General features: G+C 36.3%; 1 protein-coding gene across 1 annotated transcript in view; it reads left to right on the top strand.

Annotated features, from left to right (window-relative positions):
* LOC117178664 (serine/threonine-protein phosphatase 6 regulatory ankyrin repeat subunit C) overlaps window positions 1-16,005 on the top strand; it is a 400,971-nt gene that overhangs the window by 81,948 nt on the left and 303,018 nt on the right. The window contains exon 5 of the mRNA XM_033370089.1: window positions 4,452-4,568. Within this exon, the coding sequence (XP_033225980.1) occupies window positions 4,452-4,568 (117 nt within the window). The remainder of the gene's footprint in view (window positions 1-4,451; window positions 4,569-16,005) is intronic.

Below are 16,005 nucleotides of genomic sequence, written 5' to 3'. Positions count from 1 at the left end.
GCCTTGGAGGAGATTATGTTGAGAAATAAAAAAAAAAAATTCTTAAAAACGTTGTTTTTCTTGGTCAGGCCGGAAACTTATCAATCCACCCTCGTATACTTACGGATTACTGGTTCGCACTGCATTCAATACTGTGGAAACTACATATTTAACAATGGTTACGCTTCAAACCTCAGGCTTACTGTTCGAAATTGTACATCTTACAGTGTACTTTTTTCCGTGTAGTCAGGATAGTACTTTAAACTTCGAATGGGGTCATATATCAACCCAATTACTCAGTCTAAAGTTAAGTAATCCCCCAAATCACGTACAGCACGGAGAAAAAGATATCGCACAATAATTTCGCAAAACCTATATATTGCAAGAAAGCGCAATATGAGAACGTGCAATCAGGTCCCGGAGCTTTATACGATATTATAATGCATTAATATCACAGAAAAAATTAAGATAAATTTTTTTGCTTTCGTCTGCTACGGCGTCCTTAGCAGCGATAGGAAAAAGGCAAAGTATGAGTGAATTCCAGCTGAAAATCTGGACACCAGATTTAAAACAATCACAGAGAAAAGTAAAAATTTGTTGCAGGTAAGACCGGCAACGGTTAATGATTAGACATATTACGTTTAAAGTTTCACTGAGGTTAGTAAAATAATTCTGAACTCGTTGACTGCGTCGCGCTGAAGTGAGCAAATTTCGGTAAAGCCTGTAGAATCAACAACAGAAAACACACAACAAATTTTTTTTACTGATAAGTCTCTTCCGAAATAAATCACATTATTTTAGACGAATTAGAACTTATGTAATACCATTTAACAGAAGCGTAAAATTTAACTGACAGATGGGAATCCCCATTTATCTCAAATTTAATGAAGTTAAACGACGGTAGACAGCACTGGCGTCGTAATTGTCGCTACACCTCGAATAAAAATGGAGCGATTATAAGGCGCAAGATTATCCAGGAAAGATTAAAATCGAAAATTATCTTCGATTCATATAAATTTTATCTGGCAAAGTTATTTTTTGTTCGGGTGAATCTTTCACCTGGAATCGGTGTAAACTTTATCTTTAATTTTTTCTGTGATCGCTTGCTCACTACTTTAACCCTCGCGAGATCACAAATGAAGAAATACAATGTGATAGCGTAATAAACTCAAATTCTGACGTTATATATTGCACAATTATGCGATATATAATGTAAAAACTTTCAATGTACGATATCACGATTTTGCGCTATTATAATGCGATAGTTACAATATATAGCTCAGGAATTACGTTATATATTGTAATCTATGTGATATAGTTTTCTCAGTGACTGAAGTCGCGCCTATATCAAGGGTCGCGAAACGTAAAGATTCGGTAATTTAGAGGCCGCAAGTCGTTCGGTTGTCATTGTCAAGCAACATTTATTGGTTGCCCTGGCCTTGCATCGATGCGCATGCTATAAGCAATTTTTTCAACGGCGTATGTACCAAAATGCGCGGATCTTTTTGAAATCAATGAATATCATTAACAATAATACAGGTAAATGTTTAAAACAAATTGTCACTTATTTATTCATTTCTTCGAAATAAATGGACAAGACCTTTGTACAGTGATCAATTTACAAATTATCAATTTCAAGTGTATCTTAAATCTAACACTAAAGCCAAAACATATAAGAAAAACGTATGCCAGGTTGGTTATAGTTCTGTAAAGCTCTGTTCTGAAGTGCGTTGCTGACGGGTCAAAAAAATCAAGATCTGATCCATATAAGTTTGCCTCATTACAAATTCGACTTATGACTAGTACTAGTTTGTTTATAATTAATATGCGCAGCTTTTTTAGATTGAATTAAAATTTTTAGTTTGCAATTAAACCACGGAGGGTAAGTGGACGCTTTGATAATCTGCAAAGGGATATACTATTCAAATGATAAGAATAAATGCGTATAAATTATATCAAGCGTACTGTCGATTGTCAAATCAAAAAGCAGACAGCACCAGTGCACGTTACTGAGATAGTTAAAAAATTCGCCATAATTAGCTCTCTTAAAATCAAATTTGTCAAAATTGTCATTGTACAAACTTGAATTATGGGCAGATTTTGATAAACTTAAACCGCATGTGAGAGGTCGGTGGTATTTGTCTACCGGTAGTATGGGGTGAACTGTTATGGTTACTATTGTTTCATTAAAATTTGTAAAAATTAGATCTAAAAATGATTCGTATTCATTTCTATTACTATTAACCTCAAAAGAAATTTAAGTAATCAAGTGTATCAGAAATTATGAAAATTATGTCACAATGAATTCACAGTGACCCTTCACTCGGTACACAAGTAGGCCCCTTTACAATTTCATTAATCCACTTAGAATATGGTAAATTAAAATCTTAAAAAATATATATTTTCGTTTCGGGGAAGGAGAAGGCCACTTCTTCGATTATTTCACACATGCTAGTATATTTTTCTAAGCTATAATTTGGCGAGATATAAAAAATTCCCACGATAATGTGACAGGAGCCTACTGACAATTTAACAAAAGCATTTTTAAACGAGTTCTTATTTGTATAAAGTTTCACACCACGTAAGCCATATTTGGCTGCAATCAGCACTCCACCACCGCGTAAAGTATCGCTAGTATCAACACTTCGATCATCTCGAAAAGTGTCAAAGTCAGTCATATCAAGCTCAATAGAATTGATTGTTTTCGTTAGCCAAGTTTCAGTGAAAATTAATATATTATATGAACATGACGAAACTGACTGTCGCAATAGGTGCAATTTAGTGCCTATGCCCCTGACATTCTGATAATAAATCGAAAACAGCTGATCTCTAGACTGAGACCCCCTAAGACTACATGTGGGAATAGTTACGCTTGCGTTGAGTGTTGCTTGACAGCTTGGTTCGTTGAGGTTACGTTCTTCCTTGAATTCACAATTATTGGAGATCCTTGTCGAGATGTCAACTCCTTCTTCACTTCGTCGATTTCCTGAATTTGTAATTTTGTCCTGTCTGGTGCAATCCACATGTGCTTCAGTTTTATACCGGTTTCGGGGAATTTTTGGCTGCAAGGAAATTGCGGATGTACATTGGAGCTGCTCCTTCCGTTTCGAAAACAAGTTTTACTGGTCGAGGAGTCGTTTTGGTCTATGAATAATGACCAATTCTAAATGATCGTGGATTAACAACCAAAAAATCAGGAAGGAGCTCAGTGAGTAAATTATATAAACCAAATGCATAATTTATTTCTGACAGCGTGGATATTTGTTCTACTAATCCAAACAATATCAGGTTGTTTTTCCTAGAGTTCTTTTGTTTAATTTCGGCTATGCATTTACGAGCGAGGGATGTATCATCATGTGAATATGGCGAAGGAAATTCGGTTTGTAATTTATTTAAAATACCTTCAACTGTTGTCATTCTGTCACATAATCCTTCAACTCTTTCCTCTGTTGCAGTAATTGTCTCAAGTGCTCCATCCATTTTAGTTGATATATTGTCAATCTTTTATCCCAGATAGTCGACCTTTTTCGATACAGCACCTATTTGAGGTTCAATTGTCGTTATCGCATTAGTGATAATACGCTCAATATCATAGCCATATAATCGAGTCGAGTCTGAAGGTGCCTCAGATGGTGTACGAGATCTAGGTTTACAGCATTTTGCAACGGATCCATTGTCATGGGTGCCTGCACGATCCGCACAATCGCGATGATAAGAGAGATTACACCCGGGACATTGGGCATCGTCAACGACTTCTCATTTGCAACCCCGACAAATTTTTTCAGATATTGAGAGACCTCCGCTAGGTCCCATAGTGGAAATGTGCTCCAAAAAGTTTTTGAGGTTAGAAGAATTGATCTGCGTCGCACGCGAATGTTGTTAACTCGCGGTGTAAATTTATTGTGGCACAAGGAAGTGCTCGATGTAAACTTTATTGTTCAATTAAGACTCACACTCAAACGCCAAAAAAAAACTTAATATACCGAATATATGAGAGAGCACTACAAACAACGCTGGCATATCTAGCCGCTACGTATACAAAATTAATTAAATTGAATCTAAGAAATATCTTACTTCTTCAAACAATTTATTATTGATGTAATATTAAAAGTTTGTACTTTCTAATCTGGTAGAGAAAAAATACATTTGAAAAATATTACTATTCGTATGATTATGACTTATTTTTACGTTTCGAATATTTTCTTCAAAAACTTGTCTTTATTCCCATGACGTCATTCTAAAATACTAAATTAAAATGAACGAGGGCTTCCTACTCTTTAAAACTCTTTTTAATTAGTCAGCCACTGAAGGGAGCAGGACCGTGCAGTCCGTACAGGAACCGTAGTGGGAGGTGTCGGAACTGCGCAATTTAAAAAACCGCATATGCGGGATTTAAAATAAGAAAAACTTCAAAGTATTATATGATATTGTATTACATTATCATATATTATAATTGTATATTTATATTGTAGCCGAGGCATCAAACAGCCGTACATCTTGTCGCCTCCAGGCAAACGGGAACAGCCACTTCCATACTTCGGGCTTTATTAGGTGCAGCTGGACGAGACATAAGACTTAAAGTTGATGGGGTCAGTATATTTTAATCTTAATCTGTTCAAAATTATCATTATTAATCTGCAGATTTGTCATTTTCGTCAAATAATCTTCATCAATCAATGACATTGTTGAAAATCTGCGGGTTAATGACTGTGACTTTTGTATAACCTGACACCAATTTTGCTTTTTTTCAACTTGCAACAAAATGTATCCAACTTAATACAGGTTATAAGCATTTTCAGGTACATAACGAGTTTTTTAACGTTGATTAGAAATCACATTGTACTCCATATGCGAATTGTCGCCTTGAAATACTGAGGTGACAACGTTCATCCTTTATTCGCATTATCGCCTATCTATTTCGTGTATATATCACCGGCGCTAGTTTTGCCATAGTTTCAGATACGGCCTGCACGTTGACATGTTTATCGTATATAACTTGAATGACAGGTATCCTGCAAATGTTCCCTCATCGGCGATTTGGCAACACTGCATTGACTATTCGTGAATCGGCCTGTGCCTTTCGCCGTCCGAAAATTGGCACCTGAGAAATAGTAAGGATCAAGCCTAAATGTAAAAGCTTGAAAATGGTTCGATTTCTATAAAACTGAGTATCTTTACGTTTTTGGAACCGCTGAATTCGAATTTAGTTTCAGAATTTCAAAATTTAAAATGGCCGATACCGAAATTTGAAAATCATTGCATTTTCATGAAATTGTAAAAACTGCATTCTTCTGTTTGACATAAATGGTTTTGATTAAAAATTTAATTATTTGGTTAATAATAAATTTTTTTGTATAAAATTTGACTTTTTGGCATACAAATTCGCAAATTCTGTAGAAAAGTGAACCAATAGGATAAGAATTGATAGTTCGTTAAAAATTCATATTTTTTGTTTGAAATTGAACAATTATTTTGAAAATTTACTTTATTTCATTTATTTTGAAAATTTTGAAATGTAGAATGTAAATGATTCAGAAATATCCCTAATCTCTGTTACTCTACTTGAAACAAAAATACTCCAATTATCTTGTCTGTTAATCCACGCGACTACTGTCGACGAATCGGTCCAATAATAAGTTTTCGCGCCTTTAAAATCTAACGCATTTAAAACTTGACTCGTTAATCTCGCGCTAATCGTTGCTGCTGATAATTCTAGTCGTGGAATACTCGTCGATTTACTCGTATTGCTCTTAACCGCAGGTGCAACTGTAGTATTTGCTTCGACAATATACACTTAAATTTCCGAGCCTCTTCGTACTCTGATAAAAATCACTGCGGCATAAGCTAATTTACTCGCGTCAACAAATGTGTGAATACTCACATACGCATCTGTGTAAATCACTCCTATCATACAACGCGGCACCTTGACCTTATCAAGGTTTTTTAATTCCTCAATCTATTTCACGAACTTCTTTTTTAATATTCTCGCTGACATCTTCATCCCACGTTAATTTAGCTGCCGAAGCATCTTGAAATAAAATTTTCGGGCCAAGCGAGACCGGCAAACAAGCGGATCAAAAAGAAGCTGAGCAACGGACAAAATATTTCTCTTTGTAACTATCGCGAGCTTTAATTTTTCTAAACCTGACACCTTAAGTGATAGCGTGTCCTTCTGTTTATCCAACCGCAAGCCGAGAAGATCACTTAAATTCTGAGAATTGCCATCATTGGTGTGCTCCCAAACGCGCAAATCAAAAAGACCTGATTCCATCACTGTTTTGTATCGTGCGTAAAACTATACAAATCTTTTACACTATTCACGCTGGTTACACAGTTATCTACATAAAACCTATATTTAAGATTTAAAGCATTCAAATAATTAGATTTTTCGAACCTATTGTCACCCTCAATCGATTTTAAATAATCATCTAATTGTAGATTAACCGTTGCTCCTAAAATAAACGGACTAGTGCATACACCAAAAACTAATCCGCAGTGCCGATAAATAATCATCTTAGCTCTAGCGTCGTACCATAAAAATCTTTAAAAATCTCGTTCCGTCGGGTTTACACTAATCTGCAGAAAAGCCTTTTTTATATCCGCCATTACGCCAATATTGCCTTGTTTGAAGCGCAATAATATATCTGCTACTTGTTCGATGAGGTTCGGTCCTTTTTCCAGACATCTGTTGAGAGAGGGAAAGCCTGCCGACGCGTCGTATATTGGCCTCGTGCTGGTCGTCGAATGTTCCTTAAAAATGCGACGATGATTTTAGAATATTCTTCAGATTATCTGGAATTTTTATGTATAGAAATATGCTAGAAAAAAATCTATGAGGCTCAGGAATAAAAAATTAAAATAAAAATTACTATATTTCTAATTTCGACTCCTGGGTCTGGTCATTTTTTCTGGTGTATTTCGAATTGTAAGCCTGGAAAATGTTTCATCCACAAGTTATAACAATCCTCTTATAACAAGCCTCTTTTTCCGGAGGGAAACGTTCTATAACCCCTTCTCTCAGCCATTCCTGAAAAATGCCGTCATACTGTTCATATTTTTCGGCTACTTCCAACTTTTTCACCATAGGTTCTAATCTCTGCACAGCCATAGTTTTATTGTCTTTAAGATATGAATGACACTCAAGCCAGGGTAACTTCACTTCATAGCGACCTTCACGATTCTTAACGACACTTTCCCTGAACGCTTCTTCCACCTCTATGTCTTGCTGCTACATTCTGAGTAAACATAGAAATAGTGGACACTGCTAGATTCCCTCGCCGGTTTGTTGTGGGCTCTTTCTTTGGCACTTTACCCATCAGTGTCCAACCCAGGTAAGTCTCTACTGCCGTTAATCCACTTTCTAGCACATGCAGACCGGCTACGTCTGCCCCGACGAAAATAGCCACAGTATTTTCTTCGCTGCAAATATCTGTTAAACTCATGCACATATTTTCCAGTCCTTGCAGCCAGCTTCCTTTTGTCACCGATGGCACATCTGCACAAATAGCCTTTTCATACATTGCTTGAAATCACAACAGTGACTACCAGCTAAGTTGCCGACGCGGATCAAATACTTGTTATGCGTCGTGATGCCAGATTTGTTATCGCTGAAAAGTAAATGCACCATGTCCTGTTTCGCTAGCAGTTGATACTCTAATTTATCGGCAACTTCTCTAAAAACGTATGAATTCTGTGAACCTGTATCTATCACTGCACGCACTATCAATTCAGTCGAATCATTACGTACTCTTAATTTCAGCTTCTGCATGAACGTCGTCGGGACCTCGGCTGACAAAGCCAAATTGCACTGTTCTTGTATATTCCCTACACTCACTGAACTTTTTGTCTAGCCGTTTGACGCGTCCGCGCGGTTGTCTTCTTTAAAACACATAAACTCCACATGCCGTCGCGCGCACTTCAAACATTTCACATTTACACAGCAAAATCCGCTATTATTCCCTATGTTTGAAATGTTGTCACAGACTTATACTGTCCAACATGTGGAAGGCATTTTTGGTTAGAGTTGGATTTTTATTTGATCATTTTGCACGGGGCTATCCCGGTATATATCATCAGTCACGGACGCATTTTTATAAAGCAATCAAGTGATCTGATGAGAGCAGTCTGCCCAGACATAACCCAAATCCTGTCACGGTCGCCAGATGTTTTTATTCAATACTTGGGAAAAGAGGATTGTTATTGAATCAAGAAATTTCAGACTTAAACTTCACACTTTATTAAAACATAAGAGAAGAAAAAGGGGTCAAGACTTGAAGGCTAAAATATGAGAGACCCCGCGCGTTTCTATCTTATTTGACAATGTTGCTCGCTTCGATGCTCAACCGATACTTCCTTATTCTAAACGCTAACCGCACAACAACCACACGATGCCCAAAACCTCCCACTCTTGAGGCCCCATTTTCATGAAGTGTTAAACCTCTTGTGCGTACCAATGCTTTTCAAATTCTGGGATTTTTCTAACACCCAGGCTCTCTCAAAACTACGGCGCACTTCATTTTATTGTACACATATTTAACATATACCACGAGGAAACAGATAGGAAATTGCATGAACACCAGTAAAAGATTGGTTATTCTTAAGGAACAATGTACGTTCTTAATTACATGTAGAAACAATGCCTTGCTTCCGGCACATATACAAAATTGTATGAACAAGTATAATTTATATAATCTGAATCAAAGTTTAATTTCAAAATTTCATAAAACTAAAGTCAATTTTCAAACAAAGTGCTAAAAATTGAAACTGAAAACACAGTAAAAGAGATTAAAAAACTAAGTAATTTCTCGTATTATTTAAAATATCAAATAGAAAGAGTCATAAATGATGGATTGATTAATAGGTTCTTAGAGTTACAAGAATGGTGTTTAAAGAACATAAAGTATAAAAAAGACAGGAATGTATTAACAAGTACAATTTAATGCAAAACAAGTTTTTAACACAGACAGATCTATGTAGAGAATTAAAATTGAAAAACTGTTTCAAAAATATCTCAAATGTTGAAATCCTCGATGAGGTTGCTGAAACCTTAGCACAGGGTGACAAATTTGGTATTCCTTTTAATGTCAATAAGTTACCTATTAAAAACATAGTTGCTAGTACAGAAAATTGTTTAAAAAATGTAGAACATGAAGATCAGAAACTTAGCATCAGAAAAGCAGTTACTCAACTAATCTCAAACCATAATCGAAATAATAACTTTAAGAACCTTGAGAAAACTTTTGACCTTGTTGATAACTTTCAAAAGGCTAATAAAAATTTGGTTTTTTTAAATGCACATAAAGACAACATAATGGTAGCAGCTAATAGGAAAAATTATAATAAGACTGTGGAAAACATGCTCAACAATGATAATTTGTATAAAAAGATAAAAACCAGCCTTGTTCCAACAACAGAAGAAAAATGTAATGATATAGCTACTCGATGGGAGAAAAAAAGATTAATAAATGAACAAACAACTTATAAATTAAAAACGCCTTATAGTACTGTAGCTAAATCTTATTCTCTACCAAAAGTGCACGAACCAGATTTGAAATGGAGATTAATTGTTTCCACAACTGGGTCTCCTACTTATAACTTAGCCAAATACATTTCTAATGTTTTAAAAACAGTTTCAGGTAACACAAAACAATTGGTTAAAAAATAGCTGGGATTTAAAGGACACTTTAAATAAAATTAAAGTTCCTTCAAAACATTCCTTAGTGTCATTGGACATTGCTTCAATGTTTGATAACATTCCATTAGATCTAGCAATAGACTGTATCGAAGAAAAACTAATACCAAATGAGAATTTATCTAAAATAACAAAAAATGAATTTTTACTCGCTACTAGAACTGTTGTTAATAACATGATTTTCTCTTTCAATGGAAAATATTATGAACAATTACATGGTTGTCCTATGGGTTCACCATTGTCTCCTATGGTTTCAAATTTGGGTTTTGAAGACGTTGAAACAAGAGCTTTAAAAAAATTGAAGGTCGGCCTTATAAAAGGTTTAATCGATAGATGCATACAATCGAGTGATATTAGTTTCAGGAAAGAAAATTTGGATCAAATTAAAATTACTTTAGTTCAAAATAATGATCCGCTTTCTTTTATGAACAATATTATTCGAGGGCGAATTCATGAAATCTATAATGCTTCCAGTAAGAAAAATAGCTGGGTTGACACGTACGAAAAATCGGATTTAAAAGTTACGTTACAGTATGTTCAAGGCCTTTCTGAAAAGTTACGAAGATTGTTAAAAAAATTCAACATAAATGTTTACTTCAGTAATCAAAACTCTCTTTAAAAAATTTTACTTAATCCAAAAGATGTCGATAGTAACGAAAATTTGTCTGGAATTGTATATCTCATTAAATGCAATTGTTGGGAAAAAGTTTATATTGGTGAAACAGGTAGAGGCTTAAAAACTAGGGTTTCGGAATATAAAAGAGATTGTAGAGTTGGAAATTTTAGTACAGACCTTTCACAAGTAAAACGAAACCAAGTTAAAATTCCAGTTGCTGTGGCGCTTTCCTCATTCGAGTCATGAATTTACCACCTTAATGTATATCTCTTGTCTACTAAACTATATGTTCGTCGTTGTCCAAAAACATTGTAAGGATTCCTGTCAATTAAGATGTAGTTTTTTATTAAAAAAAGCCTCTACAATTTTTATGAGCATTTTCTATCATATGCTTTTCGCTACATTTTAATTTAATTTGATGCCATACGTCATTATTGTTTTAAAAAATTAACATAAACTATTGACAGATGTTTGACTTCAAAATTAATATTCTTGGTTTTTTCACAAGATAAAAAGAACAGGTAATTTTTATTTCTTTTAATTGAAACAAAATTAAATTTATATGCCCGTATATGTTACACGTTTCCCTGCAATCGCAGGACAGTGACAGAGAATATGAGTGTAAGTCTCATTGTCCCTTACGCACAGACGACAGAGGGAAATGCCTACAACTGGCGCAGGTTCAGTAAAATTTTCATTTGCTGCTAGCTTTGCTAGCCTGTCCGATATCGCATTGCCCCTGATGCCACTGTGTCCAGGGATCCAGTTGAGTGACTCGGTTTTCTGTCGCCAGCTTATTCAGTGCCTCAAAGCAATCCCATACTAGTAGCGACGTGGTCGTTGCTCCATTCAGAGCCATGATAGCAGCCCTGCTATTTGAGCAGATGCGAATTTTTCTCTTATCGCCATACTCCATTACTTTATAAGCGCACTAAAGCAAGGCCATAATCTCAGATTATAGAACTGTTGCGTAGGGCTCCACCGGAATTGTGAAACCCATTCCGTTCCTTCTACGATATACACCTGCTCCAGCGCTCTCCTTGTTCCTGGAGTCATCTGTAAACCAGTTGTCTCCATCACTGGACAGGTGTATCTCACCGTTAGCCCATTTCGATTTCGTGCATAGACTTACTCGGTACTTCTTGTGAAAAAGGTAGCGACATGTGGAAATTTTGTCCCTGAGCATGCTCAGTGTCGGCCTCCTCGCGATATCGATTGGTATCCACATAACGGTCGAGATACTGCTATCGTTTAACATATTTAATCTCCAGACCGCCTTGTCAGCCACAGCCTTTATGGTGAGATGAAGGGGCACTAAACCGATTAGTGCCCCCAGGACCATCGTGGGTGTTGACTTCGAGGCGCTAGTGATACCCCTCAGAATCAGTCCCCTGATTCTTTCCATTCGGACTTCACACTACTCACTCAGATTGATTGATAGTACAGTCCTCTGACACCATGAATCTTCTATTCTTAATGTTTGCTGCATTACTCCGAAGAGCGGATCCAGATGCTAACCGCGCAAGATCACTAGTATATCGTCCGCATATCCTATAACATGGTGGCCCTGACTCGAGGGTAGATAAAGCAGTTCATCCACTACCAGGCACCGCAGAAAGGGCGATAAAACACCTCCCTGCGGACATCCCGAGCCAATGGTTCTACATAAAGTGGTATCACCCTTAGTCGTAGTTAGATTCCCATTGGCCTACATATGGCAGGTTCATTGCACGACTGCATTAGGCACACCTTGTGCGATCATGGCCGCACTGATCACCTCTCCAGAGGTGTAGCTAAAGGCTTCTTCGGTGTCCATTCAGGTTCTAATCGCGAGACCTTGCTGCTTTAGTTGTCCTTCAATTAGGTTAAATGCTATGCTTAGGGTTGTCTCAGTCGAGTGACCAGCCCTATATGCGTGTCCTTGCTTGTGAAGAGGGCTACTTGACAAGACCTTATCGCGGATATATCTGTCCACGAGTCCCTCCACTGTTTTTAAGGAAAAGTGTACAGATCCTGCCTGCATTTGAAATAAAGAGTACTCTCGCACCTCTCCATGCCGCCGGAACATAACCCAACGTCAGAAGAGCCCTAGCAAGTCTCGCGATTAGCAGAATGATGACCTGACTAGCCCTCTGTAAGAGGACTGGATATATGCTATCCGAACCAAAAGACTTGTAGGAATGAAGGACTTCAGGGCCCACTGGATCCTGGCTGGGGTAACAATCTCGTTAGCTAGCCGCCGTTTCGGGCCCGGTTGGGCCACATGCGGCTTGAATTGCCTCGGTGGTGTCGTCCCCTCTTCTCCTAACTTTGTACAGATCGGAAAATGTGCCTTGATCAGGTAAGCAAAGGTATCCCGATCAGACTCTGAGTATCCCCCGCTGGGCAATTTTAGTGTCCCGAGAATAGCATTCGGATTTCGAGGAAGCAGCTTATCCAGTCTGACCGCCTCTACTCCTTTCTCGATATAAGTGCAAAAGTTGGTCCAGCTTTCATGCTTTGCCTTACGTATTGCACTTTTATACCAATCCCTCTTCGATGTAAATGAAGTCCATAGTTCCTTCGTTTTGCCAGAACTGACGCGTCTCAACCTCTCTCTGGTTTCCCTGCGAAGCTCTTCGAGTTTTGCATTCCACCAGTGTGTCTCTCCAGCCTTTCGGACTTTTGAAGGTTGACAATTACTGTCATAAGTAGATTTGATGACTTCCGTGAAAATCTCGGCCGCCATCTCCAGGGTATCCACGTCTCGAACTCACCTGGGCACCCCTGAAAATGCAATTCTTATTTCTGTGGAAAACTGACCCCAGTCCGTTCTTCTGGGATTTCTGACCCGTTTAGGGGCGATGGGTACAGCGAATTCCAAAACGAACTCTATCAGTGAGTGATATGAGAGAGTGAGTTCATCTGAGGCTCTCCACTTCTTAATGTTATCTGTGAAACTACCGGTACAGAGAGTAATGTCAATAGCTTCCACCCTGACCGAATTACGAAACGTCGGGGTGTACCCCGTATTAAGAATATCTAACTCAGTGGTGATTAGGTATTCCAGTAGGTCACTACCTCTTGAGTTGATGTTCGTGCCATCCCACAAAGTATGGTGGGAGTTAGCATCGCACCCCAGCAGAAGAGGAAGACCCCTTAACTTTGCAGTATTACACCAGTGGTGAATTTGTATCACTGCCATATGGAAAGTAAGCCGATCCCATGACTATCCTTCCTATTCCTTGAAGATCCTATTCCTATTCCTTTAAGATCCTTTAAGTTCCTATTCTTATTCCTTTAAGATCCTTTAAGATCCGCGTCTTTGCTATGATGCAAGTTAATCTAAGAAATGGTTAAATCGGGAGCAGTCATTTAGGTCTGATTCCGATCTTCCTGTCCACCGACAGGCTCCTTCTTCCCCTGACTGGCAACTTTCAAGTTGACTTGTCCAAAAACATAAAAGGCCTTCCTGAGGCCTATCGTGCCTGAGGATCCGCCAGAAAGCTGTCTTAAGTGACGGGTTGAATCCCTCCAGCCGACGGAGGTCTGGTTAAAAAATTTGTAGGTATTTTAATCTGAAATTATAGTTAATATGACTAGAAAATTCTAGTGAATGAACTGTGGTTGATTTTTTCTGGTTAAAACTGTTGTGTTCAATATTTCTGTTAACAGAAGTGCGAACTTTTGTCGATTTCCAGAAATCTGTCTTTTGTTGTCTTATGCCATTTTGCTGGTTGTGTCAATTGACGCTTTGGCGTAAATCTCCGATTCTCGAACAAACGTGATTTTTTAATTGTATTTTCAGTTATATAAGTATAAATGATTATAGTAAAACGTGAATTTATTTGTCTTATAAGAAGAAATTGCGCATTATCTGTCTAAATATCAGTGCTACGGGAATATTTCCAAACCAGGCACAGATTTTATGGGTGTCTTTAAAAAGTATTCTGTACAATATTAACATTATGAAAATGAATTAATAAAGTGAAAGTTCAAAAATGTGAGTGTTAACCAAGTGATCTACATGTATATGATGTAAAATCACGAACAAAATAGTCTTAACGAATAGTTTCAGAGACAGAACGCATCAACAATACGCTACTTTTGCTCGGAATGTTGTATCTGTCGCCATTTATTACTATGTATATTCACCTATAGATTATAGTGAGGCGACATTATATCGAAGCGGAATACAGTTGCTGCACTTTGTTGTCGGAAACTTTTGTTGGATTATTTTCTTTGGGGAAATGTAACATGTAGTCCTTTTAATTTCAGAGGGGGTTAGAAAAACTCTATGAAGGTAGAAGAGTATCGAAATTCAATAGTCGAAAATTCACATCTACCAGAATATCTAGTTGAGTTTAGCAAAACATTTGGATAAGTTTACCAGAATATCTGTTTGTATTGACCAGAACGTTATATTCGTAAGCTCCCAGAAAACTGTCTAATAAATATTTCTGATTAACCTTGCCAGAACTTCTGGTTACATTTACCCGAATTTTTGGTAACTTTAACCAGAAAATTGTAAACGAGAAACATCAGATACTTTTAACCAGAATTTATATAAAGGGCATATTAAACACTTTATTCTAGTTGAATTAAACAGAATTCTGGTTGATTCAACCAAAATTTTTTTAAAGTAAACGATATTTTATTTTACTGGAAAATGAGAGAATAAATGCTCAAGTTTATGTGAAATTCTATTAAAAAGGTTGCAGTATATTTTACTCAAATCCACTACAGAAGCTTTAATGCATTAGTGCAACATTTCTCTTCACTTGGAAATTTCCAAAAGCTAAAATTTAGCCATATTTAGAAACTTATTAGCAAACATGATAAATGTGGTTTATTTTTCAAAAAATCGCATTCCTTCAGATTATCCTTAAATAATTGTTTACTCTCAGTCAAAAATTATGAATAATCTCATTTCTCACTGAATTTGGAAACTCCTTGAGGAACACCATGCATTTCTTTTTATTGCTCAGTTTTTTCGTGAAAGTTAACTAACAATAATATATTAACACATAAAAAGCAAAATATAAAAGATTTTTATTGAGTCAGTGTTGAAAGAATTGTTTTTAAAATCTAACTTAACCAATTTTGAAGAGGGATACAAAATGAAATTTGTCTAATTATTGTCAAAAGAATGGTTAAAACTGAATTCGATAAATTTTGAAAAAAAATTATTTTCCCTTTCAAAAATAATACGTTTGAAATCACCTGCTTCAGACGTTTTACTACTGATACTTCTGTTTTCTTTTTATCAGCTCAAGCCTCAACAAAAAAATAATCATTTTCAAACCAAAATAATTGAAGTTTCAACTGAACAAGATAAATTATCATGCATGATTGGAAGAGTAAATTTTGCAGTTTAAAAATTACTTCTAAATAAATAAGAGCGAAATTTCAACAGAATAGTAAAACGTATGACCAAATCAATACATTATTTACTGAAATGATGAGTCTTTGAACACCAAATTATATATTTTTTAATAATAATAATATTTCAAACAGTTGAATTCTCAACCGAAAAGATTAATTTTCTACCCAAGAAGATTAATTTTGATAAAAATACATGAATTTTCACAAAAATATTTAAAAATAAGGAATTTATAACCGGGTATTTAAATTTTTAACTAAGGAAATGAATTTTCAATTAAACATTAAAAAGTTCAATTTTTGGTTAAAAAATCGATTTTTATTAAAAAGTGAAAATATGTTTATTCAATTATAAATT

Source organism: Belonocnema kinseyi, chromosome 8 (genome assembly GCF_010883055.1).
Source record: "Belonocnema kinseyi isolate 2016_QV_RU_SX_M_011 chromosome 8, B_treatae_v1, whole genome shotgun sequence".
NCBI lineage: Eukaryota > Metazoa > Arthropoda > Insecta > Hymenoptera > Cynipidae > Belonocnema > Belonocnema kinseyi.
This window is presented reverse-complemented; position numbering and strand designations above follow the sequence as displayed.